At 38.6% G+C, this 27,978-nt stretch overlaps 1 protein-coding gene across 1 annotated transcript in view; it reads left to right on the forward strand.

Moving 5' to 3' along the window:
* Positions 1 to 27,978, forward strand: part of ABCB11 (ATP binding cassette subfamily B member 11) — a 991,743-nt gene that overhangs the window by 936,000 nt on the left and 27,765 nt on the right. The window contains exons 26-28 of the mRNA XM_044075586.1: positions 3,623 to 3,820; positions 3,957 to 4,163; positions 4,575 to 4,721. Of these exons, the coding sequence (XP_043931521.1) occupies positions 3,623 to 3,820; positions 3,957 to 4,163; positions 4,575 to 4,721 (552 nt within the window). The remainder of the gene's footprint in view (positions 1 to 3,622; positions 3,821 to 3,956; positions 4,164 to 4,574; positions 4,722 to 27,978) is intronic.

Raw genomic sequence — 27,978 nt, forward strand, 5'->3', positions numbered from 1 at the left:
CTGTATTGCTTTGTTTAGCAGAGGTCTAGTAGTGTTTATGCTATAAAATGTAAAATAAACTTTTTAAATTAATCCAAATATTGTAGAAGTAAAGCAGTAAGCACATTATAGTGTTTATGGTAAATAGGGCAAATTAACCAGGTAATGGTACATTGCAATGGCTGCAGGGGGACTCTGGTACCATTTTTGGTTACCTGTTCTTCAGTTTGCATTTGAACGTTGGTATCCCACAATTCCACTGGAGTGGGTGGGGTTACATAATTATGTATGCAAATTATATGTTAATCAGCGTACAGATTTGTACCTATTTTTCATGGGCCTTGTCCAGATTTTTGATGTTTCCAGGTTGAGAGGTATGTCTGCAGTTAATCTTTCCCAAAACAATATAAGAATAACAAAAAGTGAAAGATAAATGTTTGCCTTCTTTAGCTTCATAGTCACTGGTTATTTATTATCAGGTGCTTAAGCTATTGTTTTTTAAACAATAACATTTATCACATTCTACATTTGGAAATATTTTCACATTAACAGAAATTAATATTCCAGTTTAGTGACGTTAATTCCAGTTTAATGACATCAATTCCTAGAACTTAAAAGATGACATCAGTAATATTTTGTTGCTACAAATGCTACTCTTAATCCAGATTTAAAACAGCACACCTTGACAGAATATATTTAATTAAATACTGTTACAAAAATATGCCTTGGTTTAAACAAATCTCTCAATTTTTTTCTTTACTTGGTTCAAACATTTGGAACCATGTACAACTTTGGGATAATTGCCCATGTTTTGTTGTTACACTGTGTAATAAGTATCTCTTTAGCTGGGTTGCTCTTTGGTCACTTTACTGAAGAGAGGGGCATTTCCCCTCAAAAAATGTAACACTAATGGTTCAGTTGGCCAGTTAGACTGCTCCTTTACTATACATATTCAAATAATTTTAAACATGGACTACACTTTTATCAGTGACTTTGAAAATGTGAGCACATAGTTCTTTGTGATTTCTTAAAAGAGAACTATTGCTCTACAATTAAGCAAAGCTAACACAAATTTAAATGCAAAACCCAGAATGGACTTACACTCCTAAGGGTCAATACTTTTAAAAAACTATAGCATGCCTTCACAACCTTTAACTAACAAATGCATGATGGTACAGTGGAAATACTGGCGGTTTAAAATGTACTATATTTCCTGCTGCAAGTTTCTTAATCAGTATGGCTGTGAAAGTTTATATAGAGGTTGAAGTGCACATAATTGTATGTGCCAACAAATCAGTTAAGTTATTGAATGCTTCAAGTGTTTTCAGAATGTGTAAGAAATCTTGTGGGCAATGATAAAAATTACACCTGTCTGGAAGAATACACTTGCTTCATGAATTCTTCCCATATGCTGCTGTATAATCCCCTCCCTCCATTAAAGTGACATTTTTTCCAATAAATAAATAATATTGCTTAAAAGAAATATTGGCTGCCTAACATAACACTGGCTTGCTTCTCTGTACTGCCAGTGAGTCAGCTTTTGCAAGGTTTGTAAGCCAGAAGTCTGGTTAGATGTGTAAATTTGAAACAGGTTTCACAGACTGAATGCAGATAATTAAAACAGGGGAAATTACCTCCACAAAGAGATAATTTACCAGTGGAATCCCACAGGGTTCTATGCTAAGTCTTCTGTTTGGCATCTACTTTTCTGAAGGAAAAGTCAATATCAAATGGTTCTGGCTGACTGAGTTTGCAGCTAACTGCAAGCTAGGAGCAGTCATTTAATCCCCAAATGACTTAGCCAGCTTGCTGGAAGGTTTGTCTCAAATAAATAACTGGTGTCAAAAATCATGGACTGAAACTCAATGCCAAAAAAATACATTATAGTATCCTTTGGGATATCATCTTCCCCAAAGAACTACCACATTAACAATACACCCCTAAGAGTTGACTCAGTAGTTCGAGATTTGGAAACGTATGTGGATAGTGACCTAACTTTTGTTCAACATGGGTCTATTGTTGTAAGAAAACTCTTCTTAACTACACAGCTTAATAAACAAAGGGATTGTGTCAAGATCTAGCATGTTATTGCCCCCTTTACTCAGCCCTCATTAGGCCAATCATTGAGTATAATGGATTCAACAACTGGAAAGCCCACAGAGATACCTTTTTAAAAGGATACAGGACCTAAATAACATGTTCTACATCGACCAACTCAAAGCCCTGTCACTACACTCAGTATTGTACAAACTGCTAAGGGTGACTGGTGTCTGGTATAAAAAGCATCCTCTAACCCATTATTGATGGATTTACTGCACATCAGGAAGTCAAATAGTATCAGAAATACTTGTTATAGAGATCTAAACCTCTTCTGCAACATCACCAGAATGGTTTGGAGGTGCAGCCATATTTTGCAAAGGATACCACTGCTCTGGAACAGACTCCCCATCCACATGAAACAAAATTTTTCCTTGTCCATTTTCAAGCACAAATTTTTCTATGGATGAGAAACAGAACATTTACCCTAGGACTGCTTCCTGTACTACTAATGGACAGAGGCAACTCCTAAATGCTTTATCCCATATATGGTTTCCCTCAAATTATCTTTGGGGTCTATATTAATTTGTCAAAAACTAATTCCAGCAAATGGCCATTCATCGAACATAAAAAAGCAAACCCCCGTTCATCGAACCTTCACTTCAGTGAACGTTCTTCTAAGGGAAGGGAGTTAGTTGGCCAGCATTAGGAATTTTGCCCTTTTGCCCACTGTAATGTGATCTGGGAGTCGGTATATATAGGTATTGTGGCACAGACCCCCCACATTGGTAAGTTTGATATAATGTAGTTTATGTTATGGTTGGTGTAGAAGACAAGTAATTCCCTTCCCTTAGAAACATTTTCACTCAAGTGAACATTCAATGAATGGCCGTTCACTGGAATTAGTTTTCAATAAATTAATATATACCCTATCTTTGGTATGATACCAGTTGCTCTTATTAGGGGTAATACATAATTATCAACCATGGGATGAGTAAAGACAGTCTATAACCAAATGGAATTAGTTATGTCAAGCACAAAATTGTAAACTGGCTAGGCTTAAAATAGCCTGCAAGTACAGCTAGAATAGTTCTTACCTATAAAGCTATGTACCTATGAGACATTTCACAGCCTTTCCTTCTTCTTTTACTGGTGAGAAAAACCAAGTCCATGAAGCACGACTAATTATGTAGGAGACTAAATGACCCTCACATTTGGTATGTCCAGTGTTGAATGGCTTGAACAAATGTTAACTTATGTATTTGGATTAATTACATCTAGCCCTGCTGTTAGGAATTGATAAAACTGAGATCCTAGTTCTTAAGACATCTTTTCACCAGTCATTTAGAGCTCTATGAAGCTATTAATATTGGATCTTCTGACAGTTATGTCCTTATTATACAGATTTTGATTGAAAAATGGAAACTCAGAGCCTGGAGATACCACCATGTGTCAAAAAGGATAAAAAGTATAACAATCAAAGAAGATTCCATATAAATTACTTAACATAAATTTTATACAAATGTTTCATAACCAAAATTCAGCCAGTAAATCAAACAAGGATACTAATGCACTATTCATATTTTTCTGTATTTTTGCTAAACAGAAAAATTTCAAGGGAAAAATCGAATTTTTGGACTGCAAATTTACATATCCAACTCGACCTGACATTCAAGTCTTGAATGGCCTTTCAGTGTCTGTGAAGCCGGGGCAGACTCTTGCCTTTGTTGGAAGCAGTGGTTGTGGAAAAAGTACCAGTGTGCAACTATTGGAACGTTTCTATGACCCTGATGGAGGGCGAGTGGTAAGGTCACAAAATAGCATTTATAACTGCAGTTTTCCCTCCATGGCTATGTAACAACTTTTTTAAGCTAATACAGGGATTATAATTATATAAACCATAAAGGATTATGTTCTGATATTCATATTTTTTTTCATAGCTGATTGATGGTCATGACACAAGGTATGTTAATGTACAGTTTCTTCGGTCCCAAATTGGAATAGTGTCTCAAGAACCTGTCCTATTTGACTGCAGCATTGCTGACAATATAATGTATGGTGATAACACAAGAAAAGTCACTATGGACGAAGTTATTGCTGCCTCGATGAAAGCTCAGCTTCATAAGTTCGTTATGGACTTGCCTGATGTAAGCAGTTTTCAGTTTTCAAATGACTAACACTAAAATCTGAAAGGGATTGTTTTCAATGCATTCATCTGTTCTTTTTGTTGCACAAAAATTTTCAGAATTGAAATGGTACACATTAAGTAGAAAGCATATATACTGTAATATCAGCTATATTAATCACAGAAAGATATGGCTAATGCAAAACTATCTAACATATGTATATAATAGTCCATTGAAAAAAACAAAGCTTTCTCTGCAACACATAGTATTTCTTTGAGGGTTGAATTAATTATTTTCTTTTTGAGTTTGTTTTATCTGAGTCATATATGGTGGTAAAATAAGTGCATTATCATATTACATTTCTGCCATGAAGAGTACATACATCCGGGTAAAATTTAAATCTTACGCTTTTTTCTCCGTTACCCCCCCAAGAAATATGACACTAATGTAGGTGCCCAAGGGTCACAACTATCACGTGGGCAGAAGCAGCGAATCGCCATTGCACGAGCCATTGTTAGAGACCCAAAAGTCTTGCTACTCGATGAGGCTACTTCTGCACTAGATACAGAAAGTGAGAAGGTAAGCACTTCATTTTTACATATATTTCTTCGTTTGTCTGGGATCTTTAGAAAAGGGTAGGAGCAAAACTGCATAGGAAAAAATGGAAATTATGGGAACAATAAATGCAGAGGAGGAATGTAGTTTAAAAGAAGGCAGGATCTCAGTGAGCTATGTAATGTTTGACTGACAATGACTGGATAGTTTGTAAGTGATGTATAATATTTGCAACTACAAGTGTGTCAAGATGGTTTGTAATGTATAATGTTTGTAACTGAAATTATGTCAGTATGGTTTGTTTTCATTTATATAAATGTAAGATTGCATGTGTCATATGTGATAATATAATAAATATGTTTCTTGTTTTAAAAAAATCTTAGTTCATTAACAATCTGCATAATTTAGTAAAAGGTAACAAGGGATGCTATTATGTTTGCTGCATCAATGCACCATCAAGACGTGTCTAATGTCTGAAAGTGCTGTCTCTTTAGCACTGTTCACACTACCAATGCCTGTAGTTTTATAAAACTGACTCTGAAAGTGATGTAGCAAGCAGGTATTGGGCTACTTCACTGCATTTTCAAGGGCTGAAAGAGTGGGCTTACCACCTGCCTGTCTTTATGCAGGTCATTTCTGGCTTAGATAGTTGTATCCAGTGGGGAAAAAAAAACATTAAAAAAATGGCAAATGTCCCGAGGTGTTAGGGAAAATTATTTCCTGAGTTTTCTCTAAGAGTTTTATGAAACAACTATTTTGTATCTGTGGCACTGTAATATTATATGAAACAACAGAAACAACTCAAATTTTACAAGAGTGAGCTTTTATTTGGCAAGTGTGTGTCCCTGTTTGGCAGTCGAAAAAATATTAAATCAAACGGTTGTACATCAAATTTTAGTCAATGAACAGCAATTTTAACAAATAGGGATGTCATCAAAAATAAAGTCACCGAATGGCCATAGCTGACCAACATAAAGGGACCGTGATCTACTACTAGCTTATTGGTAACTTAGCTTTAACAGAACCTGCTCTTTCCCAATTCAGTGTTTCAGTGTGACCTCAGAGTTGGTATATATAATTAGCAGGAGGTGTGGGGGGCACAACCCACACAACAGAAGGATTTGGTGAGCATGGAACAATACTGATATGGGGGTTGCACCTCCCACTCCCCACAGGGGGGTATGTTAGTTTAGGGTTAATTTGCATACTGTTGACTGCTGTCCATGAGAGACATGGAGGCCAGACCAAGGACAAATGTATTTCCCATCCAATGATTAAGGTTTCTTTTGAACAGGGTCAAGGATGAACTCTGCTTCACATAGATGGGGAGCTTATCAAAAAGTGTGGGGATCCTTTGAGATGCACATCAGCCTCTCCAGCATGTTCTGCTTATGTTGCAGACAAAGTTCAGGTCCTTGAATCCGATGCTGTTTGTTTCTGGGATGTGCAAGAGATCAATCAGAGCTGCATTTGAGGAGGTCTTATATGCTAGGCATAGATCACCTCTCAGTAACCTGCAGGAGACTGAATACAGAAAGAGGGCCTTAAGGCAATCTGTGTTGGGTAGGGTATTCATACTCTGGCTTTTCCTGATACAGAACCTTTTTTTGGGCATTCCAGTTATTGTAAATGCCTGGTAAGTTACATGCCAATGGGGGCATTGTAATCAATGATAGATCTGACAGTGGCTGAGAACAGTGGTGTTATAACTTCCTTGGACCTGGATGCTATAGTCTTGTTTATGAGTTGGGCAACTTAGAATGGTTTTCTTACCATCTTAGTTACATGTTGAAGACCATATTGCTGTCCACATGTGTTCCCAAATCCCTGGCTATTGGGTCAACTCTCGGGAGTGTTTCATTGATGGAGTAATTAGCTTGGCTGAACAATTTCCCAAAGGGCACTATAATGCATTTATACACATTCATTTTTAATCCGTGGCTTGGGGATTAGTCATTTGTTTGTGCTAGACCCTTTTGTAGAATGTTGTTATCATGGAGGGAAATCTATGATAGCTCCTAGTTTGCAGTCCTCTGTGAACTTGGTGAGTAAGAGGCCTTTGACATTAGTCTTTATTTCTGAGAAGCACATAGCAAACAGGAGTGGGCCCAACACAGAGCCCTTAGGTACTCTGCTGGGGACCAGTCTTTTTGTGGACGGTGTCTCACTGATCCTGACTTCCTGAGTCCTATCCATGAGCCAGCCAGCAACCCAGGCAAGTTTTGTAGGAATTTATGCCTAATTTTGAGGGTCTGTCAATAATACCCAAGTGAGATATTGTATTGAATGCCTTGGCCAGGTCACCATTTTTCCCTCATCCATGGCCTTGGTGACCCTCTCAAAGACATCTACCAGGTTGAGTAGGCAAAACCTTCCCTTAACAAAGCCAAACTGAGATGAGTCAATGTCTGTAGGTTGCTAATGTCCTTTGTTGATCATTTCCATGATAATTCATTTCATGACTTTGCATTTCAGACTTGTCAGACCGATGGGTCTTTAGTTCCCAGGGTTGGTTGATGGCCCACCCTTATGGAGAGGAATGACTGTTGCAGTTCTCCATTCACCTGGCATGCATCTTGTTTTGAGACTGTAGTTGAAAAGTGCCTCATATTGTCCTGCTAGGTCATGTTTTAAGCTATTTAAGAGGCAACCAGGTTTATTGCCAAAGCCCATTGAAGCAGTGTTTTTGGGCTTAGTGAGTGCCACCAGGACATGTGCCCTGCTGATAGTTGGGGTGATATGCTAGAAGGGATTTCACATGGGGTAGTGTTGGAGGGGAGGAAGTAGGGGATGAAGTTAGAGCTAAATGTATCAGCCAGCAGATTCACTATGCCACCCTGGTCAGTGAAGATTGTACCATTTACCACCAGTTCTCATTACTGCTGAGTGTTGCTTTTAAGGTTCCTGGCGTAGCTGAAGAGGTCCTTGTAATTGTTCTGAGCATTCATTATCACTGGACTTTATTAGACCTCTTAGTTTCTTGTTTAGTTGAATCATAGAGCTCTTGTCTCTATGAAAGTTGTTCGTTCTGATTTTGCACGTGACTTTTTTTTGTTATATACCCTGTTAATGCAAGGATTCCACCAGTCTGGTTTGTATTTGGTGTTAAAATCTGGGATTACTTTTGGTAGGTACAGCAGCCTCATTGCAACTATTAACATGTTTGTACATGTTTTCTGTAAATAATTCTGCATAGGTAGCTGTGTTCTTGGGATATGGGGTATACATGAATTTTGACAAACTAATACTTAATAGGATGTAGTTTACTTTTGAATAGTCCCTTTTACTGGCTTAATTGAGTTTTCTGTGTTGATTTTTATTTTGAATGAGACAGCTTTGTGATCTGACCTAGCCAGTGAGGATATGACATGGGGAGGTGCAATGCCTTCCCATGTTGGTAAGTACTAGATACAATATGTTTGATGCTCTGGTTGGAGTGTGCACTATCTGGTCCAGGGTGTTTGTGTTGATAAAGTCTAGGAAATGTTGTACCTGTGTGTTAGAGGCTGTGTATCTTTCCCAGTCTATAGACAGGGAGTTAAATTTTCCAATGAATGGAGTATTTGGTTGGATGTTGAGTGCCTCTAGTATGTCTAAGTAAGAGTTGTGAGCTTCATGCATCAGAGAGTGTGACCTGCAGCTGACCAGGACTTAGTAAGCAACCTTGCCTATGGAAACTTGGATGTGGATGAACTCCAGGACATCATGCTGTTTAACCAACCTGGACATGTACTTATAGATCAAGACACCTATGGCTTTAGCCCTGTCTGAACTGTTGGTCTAAATATGTGGAAAGCACTGTAGCCTATAGCTTTCCACTGCAGGAGTACTTCTTGTAGTTTTAAACCATGTCTTGGTGACAGTGCAAATATCTATATTCTCTAGTGTGAGGAGAGCTTGTAGGGTGTAGAGTTTCTTGAGTGAGCTCTGACAATTGAGCAGTAACACCTTAAGGTGGTAGTTTTGTTATTTTGAGATTGCTTAAAAAGGGATCTGAGAGGGTGATTAAAGTTTTAGTCAATATCCAAAAGCACGGGGGGGGGGGGGCAGGTACAGACCATCCTTGGCAAAGCAGCAACTTGGTCTGTTAACCATGTCGTCCCATGCTGACAGATATTACATTTTCCTAGAGTGCCACCAGAAGTCAGTTATTAAAATCAATAATTTTCTGCTCATACTGTGGCATCATCTTTGGTGAAGGTAGAATACTGCTCACTGCAAGACAAGTACCTGTCTGTGACACATATTCAGAGAAATCTATAAAATCTCTCTTATATAGTGTATTGAGGTATATGTTTGGTTATTTACAGCCACATGGACTATGATAGAATCATATTGGTATCTGTGGTGCAGTGACTTGAGTGCTTGCATGATATTGTAAAAAACAGAAAAATTTGTAGACTTAAAACTTTGTTGATGAGCTCAGTCACAATAATTTCTAAAAATCATGAAACCCAGGTAGTATTCCAAAGCAACAAGCCATTATTTGTTACAAATATGCGATCCTCAGTAACAAGAAAATCAGAAATACTTTACAATGTTAAACATATCAGCTTTTATACACTTAGAATTAGGTGTGGAGAATATATGTATTGTTTAATTTTGAACCAGTCTATTCCAGGCAAACAATATAAACCGGGTTGCAAAAGTGCATTTAAGAACAGCAAGTACCCACCCCAACACACCACTACTTATTAGATCAAACTTTCTCCTAGTTAAGGAAAACACTACCTATCTATCTACAGCCCACATTCCAACATCAGGTATTAAGAAAAGCATAACATACATACGCTTGTCTGTAAAGAATAACAGCTTGTTGCTTTGGAACACTACCTGTGTTTCATGATTTTTGGAAATTATTATGAGTGAGCTCATCAACAAAGTTTTAAGTCTACTAGTTTTTTTGTTTTTTATTATTTTCCTCAACACTCGTGTTGGTGAGGTTGGGCCTAGACAGATTCCTGTGCTTGTCCATTTTTTTATGTTTTTCATGTGTGATATATTGGATCCTTGCTCCATATAGGCAACTAACCATTATATTCTGTTTCTCCAGCCTACAGAGAGGTGCTTCTGTGTGTCATACAATAGAATCCTATATGACAAAAGTACTAGGTCAAGTGTTCACTTGTCTTATGGGCTTTGTTCTTGGGGGATCATAGGCTTATGTGTGGTATTAGGTGTTGCTTGTGGTGTGTACTTTAGTGATTGCTTTACTGGTTGCTGAGGAAAGGTGTTGTTGTTTGATGGCTTAGGGGTCTGAGGTATGGAAAGGTATCTTTTTAGTGCCTCAGCATAAGAAGATTGATGTGTGTGTTGTGATCAGTATGTGTGAAGGATGTAGTGTGTTGTTCTTGGCAACTTATCTTGTAAGTAAGATTTTTGCCTCCAAGGAAGTTGTGTATGTACATCTGTCGCATACTGTGTTATTTTCTTTAAGGATTAAAAGTTGCCTGTGTACATGAAACAGTTGCTACATTGTCTTGAGATGCCAATATCTACCAAGCTGGCCACAGAGACATTAGGAAATTTGCAATCTGTGTTATTAGGACCTGTATTAGGGTTGGGCTATTATGATTTAGGACTTGGTTTTACAGGAGTCACCTGAGTTCTGTCTAGGGTTAAGGCTAGATGTTAGATAGTGCTGTGATCTGATATTAGTACTTTTTGATGTGCTAACTAGCTGCCTTAAGCTTAGCTCCATACAAAGATTTTCTGTGATACAGGTTAAAGTCCTAAATACTAGCATTACAGTTTTGCTACTATACAGCATACTACTAACTGCCAGTGCACAGTGAACGTCTCTGTGAAAAAGTACCTAATTTATACTAGTCAGAAAAAAAAATGAAAACTAACTCACATACCCTATACTTTGAGCTCTCTGGAAGTCTTCCCAACTCTGAAAGACCAAGTAAACACCTTCTGCCACAAAAGGGATGAGCCTGGAATTTAGTGTAAAATCACAGCAAAAGTAACTCTCAAGTGCAGATTAACACCAAACAACTAAGTCCATAAAAAGCCCTCAGGCAGATGAAATAACCTCTCTTTCCCTCATCTATTCAGTTCTGCTTCCTACATCATGCCTTTAAGCATCCTTTTCACACATCAACTTTCCCTCGAGTATTTGAATATACTAACAGGTATTCCCAGAAGTCTATATCTTTGTTCAAGGATTCTGAGATTTTCCACAGCATGCTTTTCCAAACTGCTTGATATCTTTGGTCCCATAACTTAAATATGTTTGCCAGATGGCTACCCCTCAAATAATCAATTAAAGTTCAGGAGCCCTAAAAAGGATGATAAAACAAATAAGAGATATTTTTCTGGGACCTTGTGGCCTACCATTTTACTACATATATTTATTATTTCCCTTATCTGTGGGAGGTCTTTCTTTGGTCTGCTATATTATCAGCAAACAGTGAGATTTTTTTCTCTGCCTATCATCCCATTTGTATCCTTATATTTCTGTTCTATTAGTCTGATTTACTTGCAGCTCTATGCATATACTAAAGACCAATGAGAAAAGGGGACATCTCTGCCATATTGATAGGCTCATAGGGAAGTACTAGAATAGCTGCCCTTGTGGACCATTTTAAACCATGCCAATTTCCCTTTTTGTGCTCAGAATAACTTGCCCATTTGGTTATTCACTGGCCTTACCCATCCCATGGTTGATAAATATATATTACCCCTAATGAGAATAACTGGGATCATATCATAGATAATTTAAGGGGACCCATGCATGGGATAAAATATTTAGGAGCTGCCTACAGTATGTCCATTATTAGTAATGGGGCAATCCTGGATCCTGGGGACATTTTAATCCTTCCCATCCCTAGATCTAAGTTGAGCTTGAATATGGACATGGATGAACTTTGCTTTATGTGGATGGAGACTCTGTTTCAGAGAAGCAGTATCTCCTGGGAGATATACCTGTCACTCCAAACCATTCTGTTGATGTTGCTGAAGAGATTTAGATTCCTAGATCTTCTAAAACAGCTGAAATTCTTTTGAAAGTATTGTTCTTACCTTTATCTTTGTTTTTGCCCCCTTATATATTTTTCCCAGCATCTCGAGCCATCCTCCTGGGAACCCATACTTGCCCAAGATCATAAACAAATGCTTCCACCTTACTCTGTCAAAAGCTTTCTCTGCATGCAAGGGTAATGTAGTCAACATTCTCCTTTTTCAGTGTATATTCCAGTATTAACAGCATTTTATTCAACTTGTCTGATGTCCTTATCCTGAATAAAACCAGTTTAGACTTCATGTACTATATGTGGCATTACCATTGCTAGTTTAGTTGCTAGTATAGATATAAAACATGTTTTGGAACCAAGACTGGTCAGTTTGAGGATGAGGAAAACATTGAACCTTTCTCTTCTTTGTAGATCACTGTTGTCACTGCTACTCTACAGGAAGGTGGAGGGTAAAGCCTTTTAAAGATCTTATTAAACATTCCAGTTTAACCCTCTATTAGATTCTCTCCCATTCTGTCCCACAGTTCTGTTGACAGACCATCTGTCCCAGATGTCTTTACTTTATATGTTCTGGACCACCTATTTAATGTCTTCCCTGGTTGTATGTTTGATCAGCTCTGCCATTATTTCCTCATGTATTTCTTGCAGTTTTCCCAAGCCCTATGCATCATCAGATATCTCTGTCTCTCCAACTTCTTCATCCCGTTATCATATATATATTTTAACTCCTCTAGTATTTTCCCTAATAACTGGAGTGTTCGTACTGATCCTGCCTTTCTAAGTTGGAAAACACCCATTTCCACTTTTGTCTGCCTCAACCTCTTTGTTAATGCTCTAGTTCAGGCATGGGCAAACTACGGCCCGGGGGCCACATGCGGCCCGTTAAACGTTTTGATTCGGCCCGCCAAACTTGAAAAAATTTAATAAATTAACCTTGTTAATGTTTTATTTCCCCTGCAATTCTGATGTTTCCTCACTAGATGGCGGACTCTAGATATATTGGCTTTGTTGAGGTGAAGCGTAGGCCTATTACTCCACGTTTGCACTTTACCCTTTGACCCACCGCCCCTCTATGAAGATGAGTGGACCCAAGAAAAGGAAAGTGGACAGAGAATGTCGAGTATTCAATAAGGAGTGGACAACTAAATATTTTTTCACTGAACACCGATCATCTGCTGTTTGCCTGATATGCCAAGAAACTGTGGCGGTTTTTAAAGAGTATAATATTAACCATCACTTTGCCACAAAGCACGCTAATTATGCTAGCAAGCTCTCAACAAAAGAACAGGAAGCTGCTGCTGAGAAGGTGGCAGCTAATTTGAAGGCTCAGCAAAGTTTTTTTCACCGTCAAACTGCCATTCAAGAGTCAAGTACCAAGGCCAGTTTTATGCTTTCATTCAAAATAGCAAAGGCCAGCAAACCACTGTCTGAGGGCGAGTTTTTAAAAGAATGTATGGTAGAGACAGCAGGTATTTTGTGCCCGGAGACCAAAGACAAATTTGAGAAAATCAGTTTATCACGGCGGACAGTGACTCGCCGTGTGGAACTAATAGATGAAGATATCACCAGCAGATTAAACAAAAAGGCGAAGTCATTCACTTTTTATTCTTTAGCACTGGATGAAAGCAACGATGTCAAAGACACTGCTCAGCTCCTCATTTTTATCCGAGGAATCAACAAAACTTTTGAAATAACGGAGGAGTTTTTGACAATGGGGAGTCTGAAAGGACAAACACGGGGAGAGGACTTGTTTGAACGGGTGTCTGCTGCCATCGAAAACATGAAGCTTCCCTGGAGTAAGCTTGTTAACGTCACCACAGATGGATCTCCGAATTTAACGGGAAAAAACGTTGGCCTGCTGAGGAGAATCCAGAATAAAGTGAAAGATGAAAACCCTGACCAGGATGTCATTTTCCTCCACTGCATCATCCACCAGGAATCTCTATGTAAATCGGTGTTACAGCTGAATCATGTTGTGAATCCTGTGGTGAAACTCGTCAACTTCATACGCACACGGGACTTCAGCACCGTCAGTTCATTGCGTTCCTGGAGGAAACTGATGTGGATCACCAGGACCTGCTTTATCACTCCCGTGTCCGCTGGTTGAGTTTGGGCAAAGTGTTTCAATGAGTGGGAGAGCTCAAAGAGGAGATTGGTGTGTTTTTGGAGCGGCAGGGAAAGACTGATGAATTTCCTGAGCTGAGCAACAAGAGCTGGATGTGTGACTTTGCGTTTGCTACGGACGTATTTTCACACTTGAATGAGCTCAACGTGAACCTGCAGGGGAAGGAGCAGTTTGTGCATGACATGTACACAAACGTGAAAGCCTTCAAATCCAAGCTGGCTTTATTCTCCAGGCAGATTTTGAACAAGTCATTCACTCATTTTCCTAGACTAGCCACGCTGAAAGAGGCCGGAGCAAAAGTAAAGAAATACAGTGAGTCACTGGATGCACTGCACAGAGAATTCTGCCGTCGGTTTTTGGATTTCGACAAAATTGACAAGTCACTTCAATTGGTGGCCTTTCCTCTGTCACAAGACCCCGAAACAGCTCCAGAGGAGCTTCAGCTCGAACTGATCGACCTTCAGTCCGACCCTGCCTTAAAAGAGAAGTTCAGATCTCTGAAACTAAATGACTTCTATGCTTCACTCAATGATGCCGCGTTTCCAAATCTAAGGTGAAAAGCTCAGATGATGTTGGCTTTGTTCGGCTCTACCTTCGTGTGTGAACAGACCTTCAGCGTCATGAACATCAACAAAGCCAGCCACAGATCCAAGTTAACAGACCTACACCTCAGATCCATCCTGAGAATCGCCACAACAAAACTAACTCCAGACTTTGATGCGCTGGCTAAAAAAGGAGACCAACAACACTGCTCCCATTAAAATGTGTGTGTCGCCGTGATACGCACGTTGTTAAAATAAACAGTGTGCGCAGATCAAATATAACGCTTCACAGACTGACTTGCTGCAACTGTTTCGTCCTTGCACTGGTCGTTGTTGACTTTTGGCACCGGGGAAACAAATTGAATAAAAGGAACAGGACAAGTACATCTGCATCTCCTACCGTTTTTGAAAAAAAAGACAGTCAGGAGGAGAGTGATGGTGATATCCTGAAGGATAACAGAACTTTCAGTGCTTTAAAATAAAATGATCATTTATTTGATTTTCAGTGTTTAAAGACTCATTTCGAAGTCAGAGATTTTATTGTAATGCTTTTCTTCATTTTCATTGGAAATTAAAGCACATGTTTTCTCCATATCCCAAGATGTGTATTTTTCCCCCAACGAGGTGATGTTTTCAAAGCATGCCATCTATCTGCTCCTGTTCTGGCCCCTTTGTCAAATGTTAGAGCTCAATGTGGCCCACGAATCAAAAAGTTTGCCCACCCCTGCTCTAGTTGATCTTGGGTTTATAGGTTCATAGGTTCATAATTACATACTAAGCTAATGAACATCAGGGCCTTTATAAGCCTAGCCATGCAATCCAACCCAACTGTGTCCCTATGTATCATGGGAATTTATTAGGAAGGGGTATGTTAGGAAGTTTTTTGAAGTTATGTGGCCAGGACATATGTTAGTTTGGATATTACTGTCTGCCTCTGTCTATCTGAGACATGGGGCACACACTCTGGGTGAAATTCTGATTTCCCATCCATTGACCAAGATTATACTTAAACAGGGTTAAGGATGGACTCTGCTTCATATGGATGGGAAACCTGTTCTAGAGCATGAGGATCCACTGAGACACATATCTGTCTCACCAAAATGTCTTATTCATGTCACAAGCAAAATTTAAATCTAGTGCTTCATGCTGTTCATTTTGCAGATGTGCAAAAGATCCATCAGAGCTTATCTATTCCTGCTCATTTTCTCCAAATCTTTTCATCTAGCCATCTTTTTATCCTTCTTCTAATCTCTCTTTCCCTTTCATTCAATGTCTTATATACTTTCCCTCTGCAGTTCTTTGAACCCCTTTCTCATACCCTCCAGACTGGTTTTCTTTTTTCTTGTATCTTAATGTGTAGGTCCCCCTTACTCTCTCTCTCTCAGTCATTTCCCTCCTATTCAATGGAGTTATCTATCAAGATGACCATTTGCCTTACTAACCAATCAATTCTCAATGATTGTTCCAGTCAAAGTGTCAGGAACCTCATCTGTTGCAGAAGCCTTTCTTCCCCTTGCGCTATTATTGTTATGGTTATTAGAGCATGGTACAATATTGTCAATCGCTCATTGTATACTTTTGTTATTCTGTGTTTATTCTCTCTGATGATATATCAGCTATCCATTCTTGAATATTCTTTATGCCTGGCTGAATAAGATGTGCACCCAGGGTTCCACGACCCAGGCAGAGAATTTATCCATGCATCATCCCATCTCCTTTATCAGACTTCCTAGGTCTCTTGTTTACATCCCTAGTTCTGTATACCAGATTTCAGTCCCCACTGTTAAAGTCAGTCCTTCTTAGAAGTGAAATACTTTACAGAATAACTCACTTCTTAGCCTATATTTACTTTGGGACGGTAAACATACAGTTACTGTAGTGATGGGCTCTCCCTTTATTTTTCCTTTCAGGCCAATGTATATCCTTTTATAATTTTTTCTTCTGTGTCCCCGCAACACCTCTGCTTCAACCACATACGTGTCTAGCTAGATATTTAACTCTATCCCTTTTTATATTATCCATTTAACTGTTAACATTTATTTTACCTCTCATGTTTTATATGCTACTCTGGATCATTCATGTGCATGTTCCTCCTGATGATTTACAGGTTTTTGTAGTTTTTTTTTTTTTCTAAACCACTTCTAGGTCAGAGAAGATATATACCTGCCCATGCAAAAATAACCACAAGTTCACAGGATACAGCAGCTACCATGTCAGTCTTGTACTCTTGCATGGTCTGATTGCTGGAATAAATATCTCACATCTCTTTCTTGTCTCCTTTGAGTACACATCAATGTATGTACTCTGGTCACTAGTCTGTAGTCTTTTTTATGGCTTTGACGCATCTTTGAGTATTCTCTCCTGCAGCTCATATGACCACATCTTTACTACCTCTGGTGTTGGTTTGCTGCTGCCTTCCCCTTCCTGGTCTCCATGTCATTTTGTGGACCCTTTGTACTTTGCTTTCTTCTTCAGGTGTGTTTGCTCTTTGATGGAGTAACTTCATCACTGCTGTCTTACAACCTGATGCCTCCTGCTTCTCAGGTACCCCACCAGTCTCCAGATTTTTCCTTCTTGACCTGTCTTCTAGATCTGTTATCTATTCTGCTGGCCAATCTAGTCTGGCTTCAGTTGCATCCAGATGTGCCTTAAGTTTGACATTCTCATCAATAGTATGTTGAATGGTCATATCATTCTCACTGAGTATCATTTCAGCTTTTCTTAGTCTATTTTCATGGTCATTTAGTTTCTTTTGTAATACTTGTTTTACCTTGCAGATTTCCTTCCACGTTGCATTCAGCATTTTCAGCTGCTCATATGGATTGTATCATTGTTGAATTTATTAACATTCACTCCTCTAGTATCTCATATGTTAGCAAAGCTTCCCTGTTCTAGTGCTTTTCATTCTGAATGTCCTGCTTATCATTTTTATCTCAGACTGCTGAGAAGCAGCAGGATTCTTCTGAGACGTAGTGAGCCACCATACTGCAAGTCTTCATTTCTTTCTTTCTATCAGTTTTGCTCAGGTAGTATTAGTCTACCTTAAAAAAAATAGTTGTAATCCAATGGTTTGACTAATCAGAAGGTTGAATGTGCGTAGGTTGGGATCCAGCAGATCTTCCTGGGATTCTTCAGTTCAGACTCTGACTCCTAGAGATGAGATGGCAGTGATAAAGAGATACATTGACCCACTATTGGAGAATCAATAACAGAACAAATGTTTACTGGACATGCATCTACTTTTTTATTGATCTGAGGAACCTGTACAGGCAGTCATATGTCCACTTTCTTTTACTCAGCTTAGTAAGTGACAACCAGAAGCTGTAAATAAAGCATGTTGTTTTTAACCATCAAAGCAAATCTTCCTGCAGCAAGACTAATCAGACTAACCCCAGGCTTACTTTTCAGAGTATCACTGGGCTTAGCGTAGCGAAACACAGCACTACAAGTACTGTACTGAACTTATTGCAGGGCCTTATTTGTTTTATAATTACATCTAAGTACTGCAGGGTGGACATATTCTTAAAAAGGTATCTGTCTTCTCCTTTGCACCTGTACAGAGTTGGATGTGCATGTGAAATCTAGAATGGGCATTTAATTAAACATTTGTGTTTTGCTGCAGCTCTGAGTCCCCATCAGTGTTCTGTTCTCATGCATGCATACATGTCATTCAGCCAGACTGCCAAGTAGAAAATATAAATGTTGGCAGAATATTTCTCTTCGTAGATATAGTTAGTGTATTCCACAGTTGCACAGGCCCAGTTACCTGAATGACTTTAAGTATCTTATTCTAACTGGTCTAGTTAAAACTGCATTGGGAAAAATTAAATATTGGGTGGTTTGAGCATGACACACAGCAAAGGAAACAGTGAGTGTGCTAATGTCTAAGCTGGGCCAAAGAAGATGCATGCTTGCCTTTTTCACACTATTGCTTCTAAGATAACAAGTTGTAGAAAAATGGTGTACCTGAAAGGAAAACATTTAATACACAAGCATGTGTAAGCACATGTAAGCACATGTAAGCACATGTAAGCACAGAAGTTAATGAATGTATGACCTTTCAAGTCAATATGATTGTTTCATCTAATCCATATACTGTTTTACATTCACCTCTCCATCTTTTACTCATGGAACTCTCTCTTGCCTCCATGTGCAGGCATACCTTTCCCCACTTCTAGCAAGACATGTTACAAATTCACTACATTTGCTGTAAAAAGTGGTTTACTATCAGAAATACAAAGTTACCTGCACCAAATCTAGTAACACTGACTTCAGTACATTGAAACGTGCAATGCTGGTAACACAAAACATCATATAATGCTGAATCTTAAAAATCATTACTGCTCCAGACTCAGGAACAAGTGCTAACGTGGGTCCCACCAGTACAGACTTTTGAGATACTGTGTTTCCAATTTTGCATGTATTGATATAGTGAAGCTGATGTTATCAGATACAATGCAGGTAAGAATGCACTTGTGATAGAAAATGGTAAAATGTACTTGCATAAGTCATACATTGTACTTTAACAGCTATGTCACCTTCACCCTCCAAACTTCTGTTTCAATATTTTTTACACCTGTTCCTTAAACATTTAGAAATTTTTTTGTTTGTGTTTTTTTTTTTTTTGGAATAAGGCAAAACATCATCCAACGACCTCTACTATTACTTCTTCCCCCCCAAAACAATCCCTCCCCCTACCAAAACTAATTTTCTCTCTAATATCTATTGTACTATACTCTCTGATCTCAAATATACTATTACACCTTCCGTGTATAATATTTTCCAAACCGATTAATAGCTAGTAGCTATATATTTTGAAATATTAAACCTACAATTGAGTTTATAACAAAAATATTCACTTTATGTAAATGTTGAAATTTCTATATTGAATTATGTCTTTTCATTTTTGTAACATTGTGACAAGCCAATTGCAAATATCATGGAGCTTATCTGTAAATGTTTAATTAGCTGTATGAACTATGTCCTTTTGCAACATGTGAAATGTAACTTGCAATTATTGTGGAGCTTTTCTCCCCGGGCCACCACTGAAAACCGGCTTTTCTTGGCCCAGTGGACTTCCCCGGTCATCAAACTTAAATAAATAAATAAAACACAAGCAATCGATAAATTGTTCAATGGTGAAGCTGAAAAGAGATGCCTGAATTCTGGGGAAGACTGGTAGCAGTAGTCAGTAACACAAGTAAAAATTTAAAGTCAATTTTCCCGGAAAAAAAAACAGTGAAAAGCACTTTAAACAGTTACCCCAGCCCTCAAAAGAAATGTAACACAACTTTAGACAGGAAAAATTGTTTTAGCTTAGTTTTAACAATTTTTTTCTTCAAAGTTAAAAGTAACATTCCTAGTCAAAAGTGAATTAAAGTTACATGATTGTCTATAAAAATACACTTTCCTAGCTTAAACGTAGTAATTTTACAAATAAAGCTAACTTTTTGTCAAAAAATAAGATATAGAAGTTTTTTTCACCGAAGTGAACTTATCTGCCTAGTAATGGAGAAGTATTAGCAGACCACTGATCCTCGAAAGCCCACACACACCACTAGAGGAGTGCTCTTTAGTGGTAGAAAATTTCTGAAAGGCTTGGCACCCAAATTATTCTTTTTCTTCAGCTGTACGTGAGCAGGTTAATAGTTTGAGTGCATGGAAGGTGCCCTTTAAGCTATGAAAGCTGACTGGTTGCTATATCCTTAGCAAGTTATAACCCATATAGTCATGGCTACTGCTGCAGTACAGCTGTGTAGTGTTCCACCCATTGGTCCATCTACTTGGTTGTATCCTTCAAGACCTTACCTGTGATCGACTTTAGTGGGGTGATCTTTCTTTGTGATGGACCAATGGCTTGCTTGATCGCATCTTACATTCCTCACATGTTACCAGTATCTGTGACCTGCTGAATCTTGAAGGAGAAGTGGAGCCAGTAATCATTAGCATACCACTGAGCTACCAGCTGCACTTGACTCTGAGCACACCAGAATGCCTGCAAGTTCTCCTCATTCGGAAAGGACCAGCATGCAGACAGTGCCTGTCTCTCATTCTCAATCAGGGATGTCAGCACTTCAGTGTGGGCTTCAAACTAATGAGCACACTTGACTGTCCTTTTTTGAGAAGTAGATATTGCAGCATTATAGATAACATCCCATCTCATCTCTTGCTGATAGTGCCAACTAGGCATGGCAAGACCTTTTCAAGTGCTTGGACAAACTGACATACTTTTGAAAGTTCAGGAGTTTTGCCTGTGTCAATGCATTGCTTCCCTTTCTTTTTGGAGTGAAAGAACCATTTTCAGCTCAATGGTCACCTGCTACACACAAGCAAGTGATCAGTATCATGGCCTGCACCATGGTAGCTCACGTTGCCCTAACACTACCTAAACTGATGCATTTGGTGAAGACAAGGTCAAGCTGGTGCCAATGTTTTGACTTTGGGTGTCACCATGAAACTTTGTGCTAAGGTTTCACATTGAAGAAGCTGTTGGTTAAGCAGAAGTAATTTTGGAAGCAGAGTTCAAAGAGACACTGTCCATCTTCATTCGTATTTCCTGTTCTAACCTGTCCCAGACAGGATGGTCAGCTGTCTTGGTTGCTGCTAGGTCTGGTATTGAAATCAAGACTGAGTAGTGGTTCATGAGAAGGGACCTCACTGATGGCAGTGCCAAGTTCATCACAGAACTTGTCCTTAACTTCATGGGCAGAAGTTAAAGTAGGTGCATAAAAGCTGAAGATATTGACCGTGCCCACTGGTGTTTGTAGCTGAATTGTCAGCATTCTGTCAGTTCCCACATTTGTCTCTGATTGTGAAACCAACACAGTGTTGTCTGTTCTCTTCTGGAAGTTTTCCATGCCAGAAATAATTTAAAGTCCTTCTCCCTGAGACATCCAAAGGATGACAGGCAGGGAGGCTGTAGGTACAGAGACAGCTCTGAATACCATCATTAGGGACTTTTATTTTAAAGTAGTTATTAGACATTAGGCTAAAGGGTAAAACTGGCCTAGAAATTGTGTTTCATTTATGCATAAAAGACAGTAAAGCAGAAATAAAGAATAACCTTGCTGGTCAAGCATGAGAAACAGTTTATTAGAAAGGAAAGATAAGCATAAAGTGTGCAGAAAATACAGAAATAAAGAATGTTCTTTTTTCAAGGGAAAGATACAATCTTGCCAGCTGCAAAATGTTCCTTAATGGAATGTTAGATTAAGACCAGGCCTAGAAACTAAGGGAACCAAGGCTAAAAGGGCATGTAAAGCATCACAGAGTTTTGATATTATTAAAATATACTTCAGATACAGTTAGGGAAGTCAGTTAAAGTTAGTTAGTTTGTTTATCCTGACATTACAGAAAAGATTACAGACACTCGAGCCTGAATGCTGAAATCAGGTCAAATAAAGACTGTTTCTGTTTACATCATTCAGGACAATCAGAAGATATGTACAGAAATGTTGAATATATTTATCAGCACTGTTATTATCAGCACTGTTAATGAAGACAGTATTCAGATAGTATGAACATCTAATAAAGCCTGACTGAATGAACTACAATGTTTGGAGTATTCATTCTGAAAAGTGCACAAGACTTGGCTCATAAAGGAGAGACTGGCACCTGTACAGCATGAGTTTGGGTAATTAACAGATAAAGACTTTTATTTTAGTCTCATTTCAGTTGTTTCCACTTAATTCCAGTACATTACAGTCTTATCAATTATTTCACTCTTCCAACGATGATTGAACTCGATGCTGAGTCCTCCTGGGAGGAAATCAATAATGCACTAAAAGCTCTCTCTTCTGGAAGAGCCCTCAGGAAAGATGATATTCCCTCAGAAATCCTCAAATGTCCCAACAGTACCCTAGTCTCAGAGCTTCATGCATTAATTTGCCAATGATGGAGAGAAGGCAGGATATCACAAGACAGGATGGATGCTAATGTCTATAAGAACAAGGGTGACAAAAGTGATTGCAACAACTATCATGGCATTTCCCTTCTCAATACCATAGGGAAGCTGTTTGCACATGTTGTCCTGAAGAGGCTTCATGTTCTTGCAGAACAAGTGTCTACCCTGAGTATAAGTGTGGGTTCAGAACTAAATGGTCTACCAAAGACATTGTTTTCTCTGTTAGGCAAATACAGGAAAAGTGTAGGAAGCAGAACAAACCTGTGTATATTCCTTTCACTAACCTGATCAAGGCATTTCACTTCATCAGCAGGAAAGGTCTGTTCACAATTCTGGTTAAAATCGTCTGTCCTCCAGCTCTGCTCAGCATTATCAGGGCCTTCCATGAAGCTTGAAGGGGACAATCATGCACAACAAATCCACATCTAAACCTTTTGGGACTGTCAGTGAAGTGAAGAAGGGGTGTGTACTGGCTCCAACACTGTCTGGCATCTTCTTTTCAGTTCTGCCGAAATTTGCTTTCGGAACTGTTACAGAGACTATCTTTCTCTGAACCAGACTGTTGAGGCTTAGATTGAAGACCAGGAAGCTTAGACAGTATCTAAGGGAGTTCCTGTTTGCTGACAATGCAGTTCTTACTTCTCACACTCAGAAGGAACGTCTGACACTCAATGACTAACTTTGTGAATCCATGCATGGCATTTGGCCTCATAATTAGGTTAAAGAAGACCCAGATGATGGGCCAAAATGTGGATAATGAGCCATCTGTCAGGGTGAGTAACTATGATCTGGAGATGGTCAATGAGTTTGTGAACCTACAATCTACAATCTCAGAAAACTTGTCACTTATTTTTTCAGAGCTTACTTGTAACTGGGTTGGACACCTCTGAATACAAGACTTAGATTTTAGAAAATCATTTGACCTATAAAAGCTGATATAAGTATATTTTTTGTAGTTGCACTAACTGTTGCAGTGATATTTAACATTTCTGTGCTGCAGTTATTTATTTGGTTGAATTTATCACTGTTTTTCAGCCTGCACTTGTTAAAGAAACTCCATCTGTTTCTTACTGTACTGCTCTTTGGTTGTTTTAACAATATTCTGATATTTCCTAACCTTCTCTGATACTGCAAAAGCTGTTCTGAGTGAGTCTGTCAAAATATTTCTAAGATGTGCAAAGTTTTTGTGTGTTGTGAACATTTCCCAGGGTTAGTGACATAGTTCCAAGGATTCCTGATGTTTTAGGAATTCAAAATTATGTTTTAAAGCATTTATTATTGAACTTGAGCTCAAAGCCAGTTTGTTTTACATGGGAGGGGTTCTTTTGCACTCTGGTGGGCACAGAGAGATAAATGCAACCCATCCAGGGTGGGAACTACTGATCAATAGCTTATTGTGTTTTTATCTGATTGGCCTGAAGGCTTAACTTTATAAACCTCTTTCGTCCTGCTCATATAAAAGCCTTACATTTTTGTAAGAGTGTGCTCATCCATTCAGAGATTCCCTATGCCTGTCGTGGTCAACTGTGAATACAAGACTTGGATTGCTACTAAAATCATCTGTCTTACAAAGCTGATACAACTATATTTTTTGTATTTGTTCTAACTGTTTCAGTGATATTTAACACCTGTGTGCTTCATTTATTTATTTGGTTAAATTTATCACCATTTTCAGCCTTCACTTATTAAAGAAACACCATCTGCTCTTACTGTATTGTTGTTACGTTGTTTTAACAATATTATTATATTTCCTAACCTCTTCTGATACTGCAAAAGCTGCTATGCATGAGTCTGCCAAAATATTTCTAAGTTTTGCAAAGTTTCGGTGTGTTGTGAACATTCCTCGGGGTTAATGAACTTATTGCCAAGGATTCCTGATATTGCAAGGATTCCTACTTCTGTTGTAAAGCATTTGTTACGCCACATGAACTCAAAGCCAGTTTGATTCACATTGGAGGGGTTATTTTGCACTCTGGTGGGAGCAGAGAGCTAAAGTCAACCCATTCAAGGTGAGAACTACTGGTCTATAGCTTATTGTGTTTTTATCGGTTGGCTTGAGGGTTTAACTTTATAAAAGTCTTTCATCCTGCTCGTATAAAAGCCTTATATTTTTGTAAAACTGTGCTCATTTATTCATAGCTTCCTTGTGCCTGTCTTGGACACCTGTGAACACCAGAGTTTGATTGTTATAAAATCATCTGACTTACAAAGCTGATATATTTTTTGCAATTGCTCTAACTGTTTCAGTGATATTTAACATTTATGTGCTGCAGTTATTTATCTTGTTGAAATTATCATTATTTTCATCCTGCACTTGTTACAGAAACTCCATCTCTTTCTTACTGTACTGCTCTCAGGTTGTTTTAACAATATTCTGGTGTTTCCTAACCTCTTCCAATACTGTAAAACATGTTGTTTTACATTGTAGGGGTTATTTTGCACTCTGGTGGGAGCAGAGAGGTAAATTCAACCCATCCAAGATGGGAACTACTGGTTGATAGCTTATTGTATTTGTATCTGATTGGCCTGATGGTCTATCTTTATGAAAGTCTTTCATCCTGCTCATATGAAGTCCTCACATTTGCACTTCACAGAAACATGGTTCCCCATGCCTGCAAATAAGCAAACCTCTCCAGTTTAAAATCCTGTATAGGAAATGCTCTCCATAGTCTCCTACTGTTCACAGCTGCTTGAAGAGCTGCCAGTTTGTGCAGAGGTTGGTACTACTGAAGGTCATCTAATAGTATACTACTAAACACTCTCCTTTAAGTGACTCTCCCTTACTCCTTCCCATGTAGAAATTGTGTTACCTTGCCTTACATAACATAGGCTAGATTCTGACCTGCTGAATCTACACTGTTTGGTATCACAGTACTCTTAAACCCGCCATCTTACATTAAGAGGTCTCCCTGCACCCTTATAGCAGAAGTGTGTAGCTCAGGACCCATCTGAGTTGGGGATTGCTGAGAAAGGCTTGATTTGTGACTTTTCCATTGGCAATTGTGCTAAAACTTTTTAAATTAGCCTGTATATAAGCCTCGTATTTGCACGGGTTGTCATTCAGTCACCAGAGCTGCTCAATGTTTGGCAACTTTAGCCAGAGGTCTGGTGTGCATCTGCACTGAAATCCAGCTCATGCACTTAAAACAACTGAAAAATAAGTATATTTTAAGCCAGCACTGCACTTTGTTAACTCCGTTTTATTCAATTGCTGTTTCATTTGTGCTGTTTGTGATTAAGTCCAGCTAGCCCACTTCCTTCCCAAATACCACATTCACAAAAATCCTGCCACAATAGATGGGCAGTTTCCTATCATTTCTCCTGCCAGCTTGATTGATATGGGCATCTTGAGGCAATGTAGCAATTGCTTCATGTATACTGGCAACCATTTATTCCTAAAGCAAGTTAACACCCTATGTGAGAGATGCAAATACACTGTGAATCTGGAGTCAATTCTCTCATGTAAAATCAAACTAGACATCGAACAGGTTGTCAGCATGCATGCTTCACCTCTCACGCAAACCTCACCTCTCACACAAAATAAGGTCATGACACATAAATCCACATATGCAGATGTACTCATTAAAAGCCTACCAAAAGAACAGAGACCTCCCAAACGCACACCACCCATACTCACCACTAAGCATAAAGAAAGCACTAAACATAGCAACACACACATCCGTCTCTCAACAAATAAGCCCCTAAGGTAAAGCAAATCAAATATCTTGGTCATATGTGACTCCATACTGAGACACACAGATGTCCCCCTCACCAGACTGAACAAGGAAAAGGTCACGGTCAGCTGCCTATCAGGAGCCAGGATCCAAAAAATCATGCATGCACTCAAGTCACTCAACAACAAGCACAGTTATGACTCTGTAATAGTCCATGTTGGAGGAAGTGACTTGAGGCGTACCTCTCTGGACTATATGAAGAGAGGGGATCCATACAGATCCCCAACTGCACTTTCCACCAAAACCTTAATTGGCAAACATACTTAACCAAAAGTGCTGTTCACCAAAGCAGCACTTTCAGGTAAGTATGCTTGTTGTGCCTGTCACACTATGGTGCAGATAAGGGAAAATTCCCCACTGTAATGCAACCTCAGAGTGAGAATATTAATGTGGGAGGGGTGGGATGCACAGACCCCCATATGGGGGGTGCAGGGGGCTTTTTTTAACATATTATTGTGCCTTATTTTGGACTCTTAAATGGTCGAAGATTTGAAGTTTGTGGGAATTATAGGTGTGACACTGAGGGCATTATTTATGCCCTCAGATGTCCCTGTAATAAGCTTTATGTGGGTGAGTCCAAAAGGGCTTTTAAAATAAGGCTATTAGAACATGTTTGTGATATATTAAATAAAAAGGAAGAGAGTTCAGTGGCACAACATTTTTTGGAAGCACATGGTAGTTCTGTTCATGATTTACAAGCCACAATTTTAGAAAAAAGTAGAGTGTGTTTTTTTTTTTTTTGGGGGGGGGGGTGTCAGCAAGAATAAACTTCTTTATAAAGAAGCAGTGTATATATTAAAGTTTGATACTTTGTTTGCAAAGGGTATGAATGTTGATTTTAATTGGCATGTATTACTTTAAATATTTTTTAAGTGTTTGATGGTATTACCTGATGACTTTATTGTTTAATTGCCTATTTATGCCACGTAATAGTTCTACACACACTTTATGCACCTTTGTGGATAGAATTTTAAAAGACTCACTTGACTCTGTCAATTATTTACTCAAGGACTCTTGGAATTTTTTGTCCAAAATTAATGAAAGATGGTACAGTGGTAATGTGATTTTTTCCACTATTGACATAGTGGATTTATTTATCTCAATTCCCCACAAGGAGGGACTGGATCTCTTCCACAACGCCATTAGGGAACTTACTATATTTTCTGACACCATGATTAATTTTCTTATGGCAGTTATGAATTATATTTTGTCCAACAACTATTTCACCTTTGAAGGAGAATTCTACAGGCAAACTCAGGGCAGCAATGGGGGCAACATGTGCCCCCATTTATGCCCATTTGGTTGTCTATTCATGGGAAAAGAAATATATTTTTACAAGCAGTTACCAACAGTTGTGGTTTACTTACTATCATTTTGTTGGACGATATTTTTATTCTCTGGAAGGATTCTCAAGTTAATCTAAATGTTTTTTTGGATTACATTAACCAGATATGTCAATTTTTTTAAATTCACATCTAACTATTCTATTGATAAGATCAATTATTTGGACATGATGATTTCTAAGGACACATCGAATAATAGATTTGCTTCCAGAATTTATAGGAAGGAAACCTTCTCTTCCTCGATTTCCAAAGTAGTCACCCTTTCCATACTAAGAGAAACATCTTTAAAGGGCAGTTGGTAAAAGCAGGAAGAATTTGCTCTACACGAGATACTTTTTTTGGACGAGGTAGCTAATATTACAGAAATGTTTAGGGTAAAGGGATACCGTAGTGGGATACTTGATAGGGTTATGAAACAAATGGTAGAAGGATGGGGGACAAAATATAAGCCCCTATTAGGTAATGGTGAGATAATCCAAAAATCGAATAACCAACAAATAGGAATAATGGGGTACAACACGAGTATGGTCATCCCATTTGGTGTAGGAGAACAAACACTTTGGGATATTATTAAAAGAAACTGAAACATTTTTAAAGGTAACACAGATATATTAAACATCTTAGGCCAACTACCAAGCTTTGTGTACAAAGCAGGCA

Source organism: Protopterus annectens, chromosome 6.part1, assembly GCF_019279795.1.
Source record: "Protopterus annectens isolate FY-2018-M chromosome 6.part1, PAN1.0, whole genome shotgun sequence".
In the NCBI taxonomy this organism is placed as follows: domain Eukaryota; kingdom Metazoa; phylum Chordata; order Ceratodontiformes; family Protopteridae; genus Protopterus; species Protopterus annectens.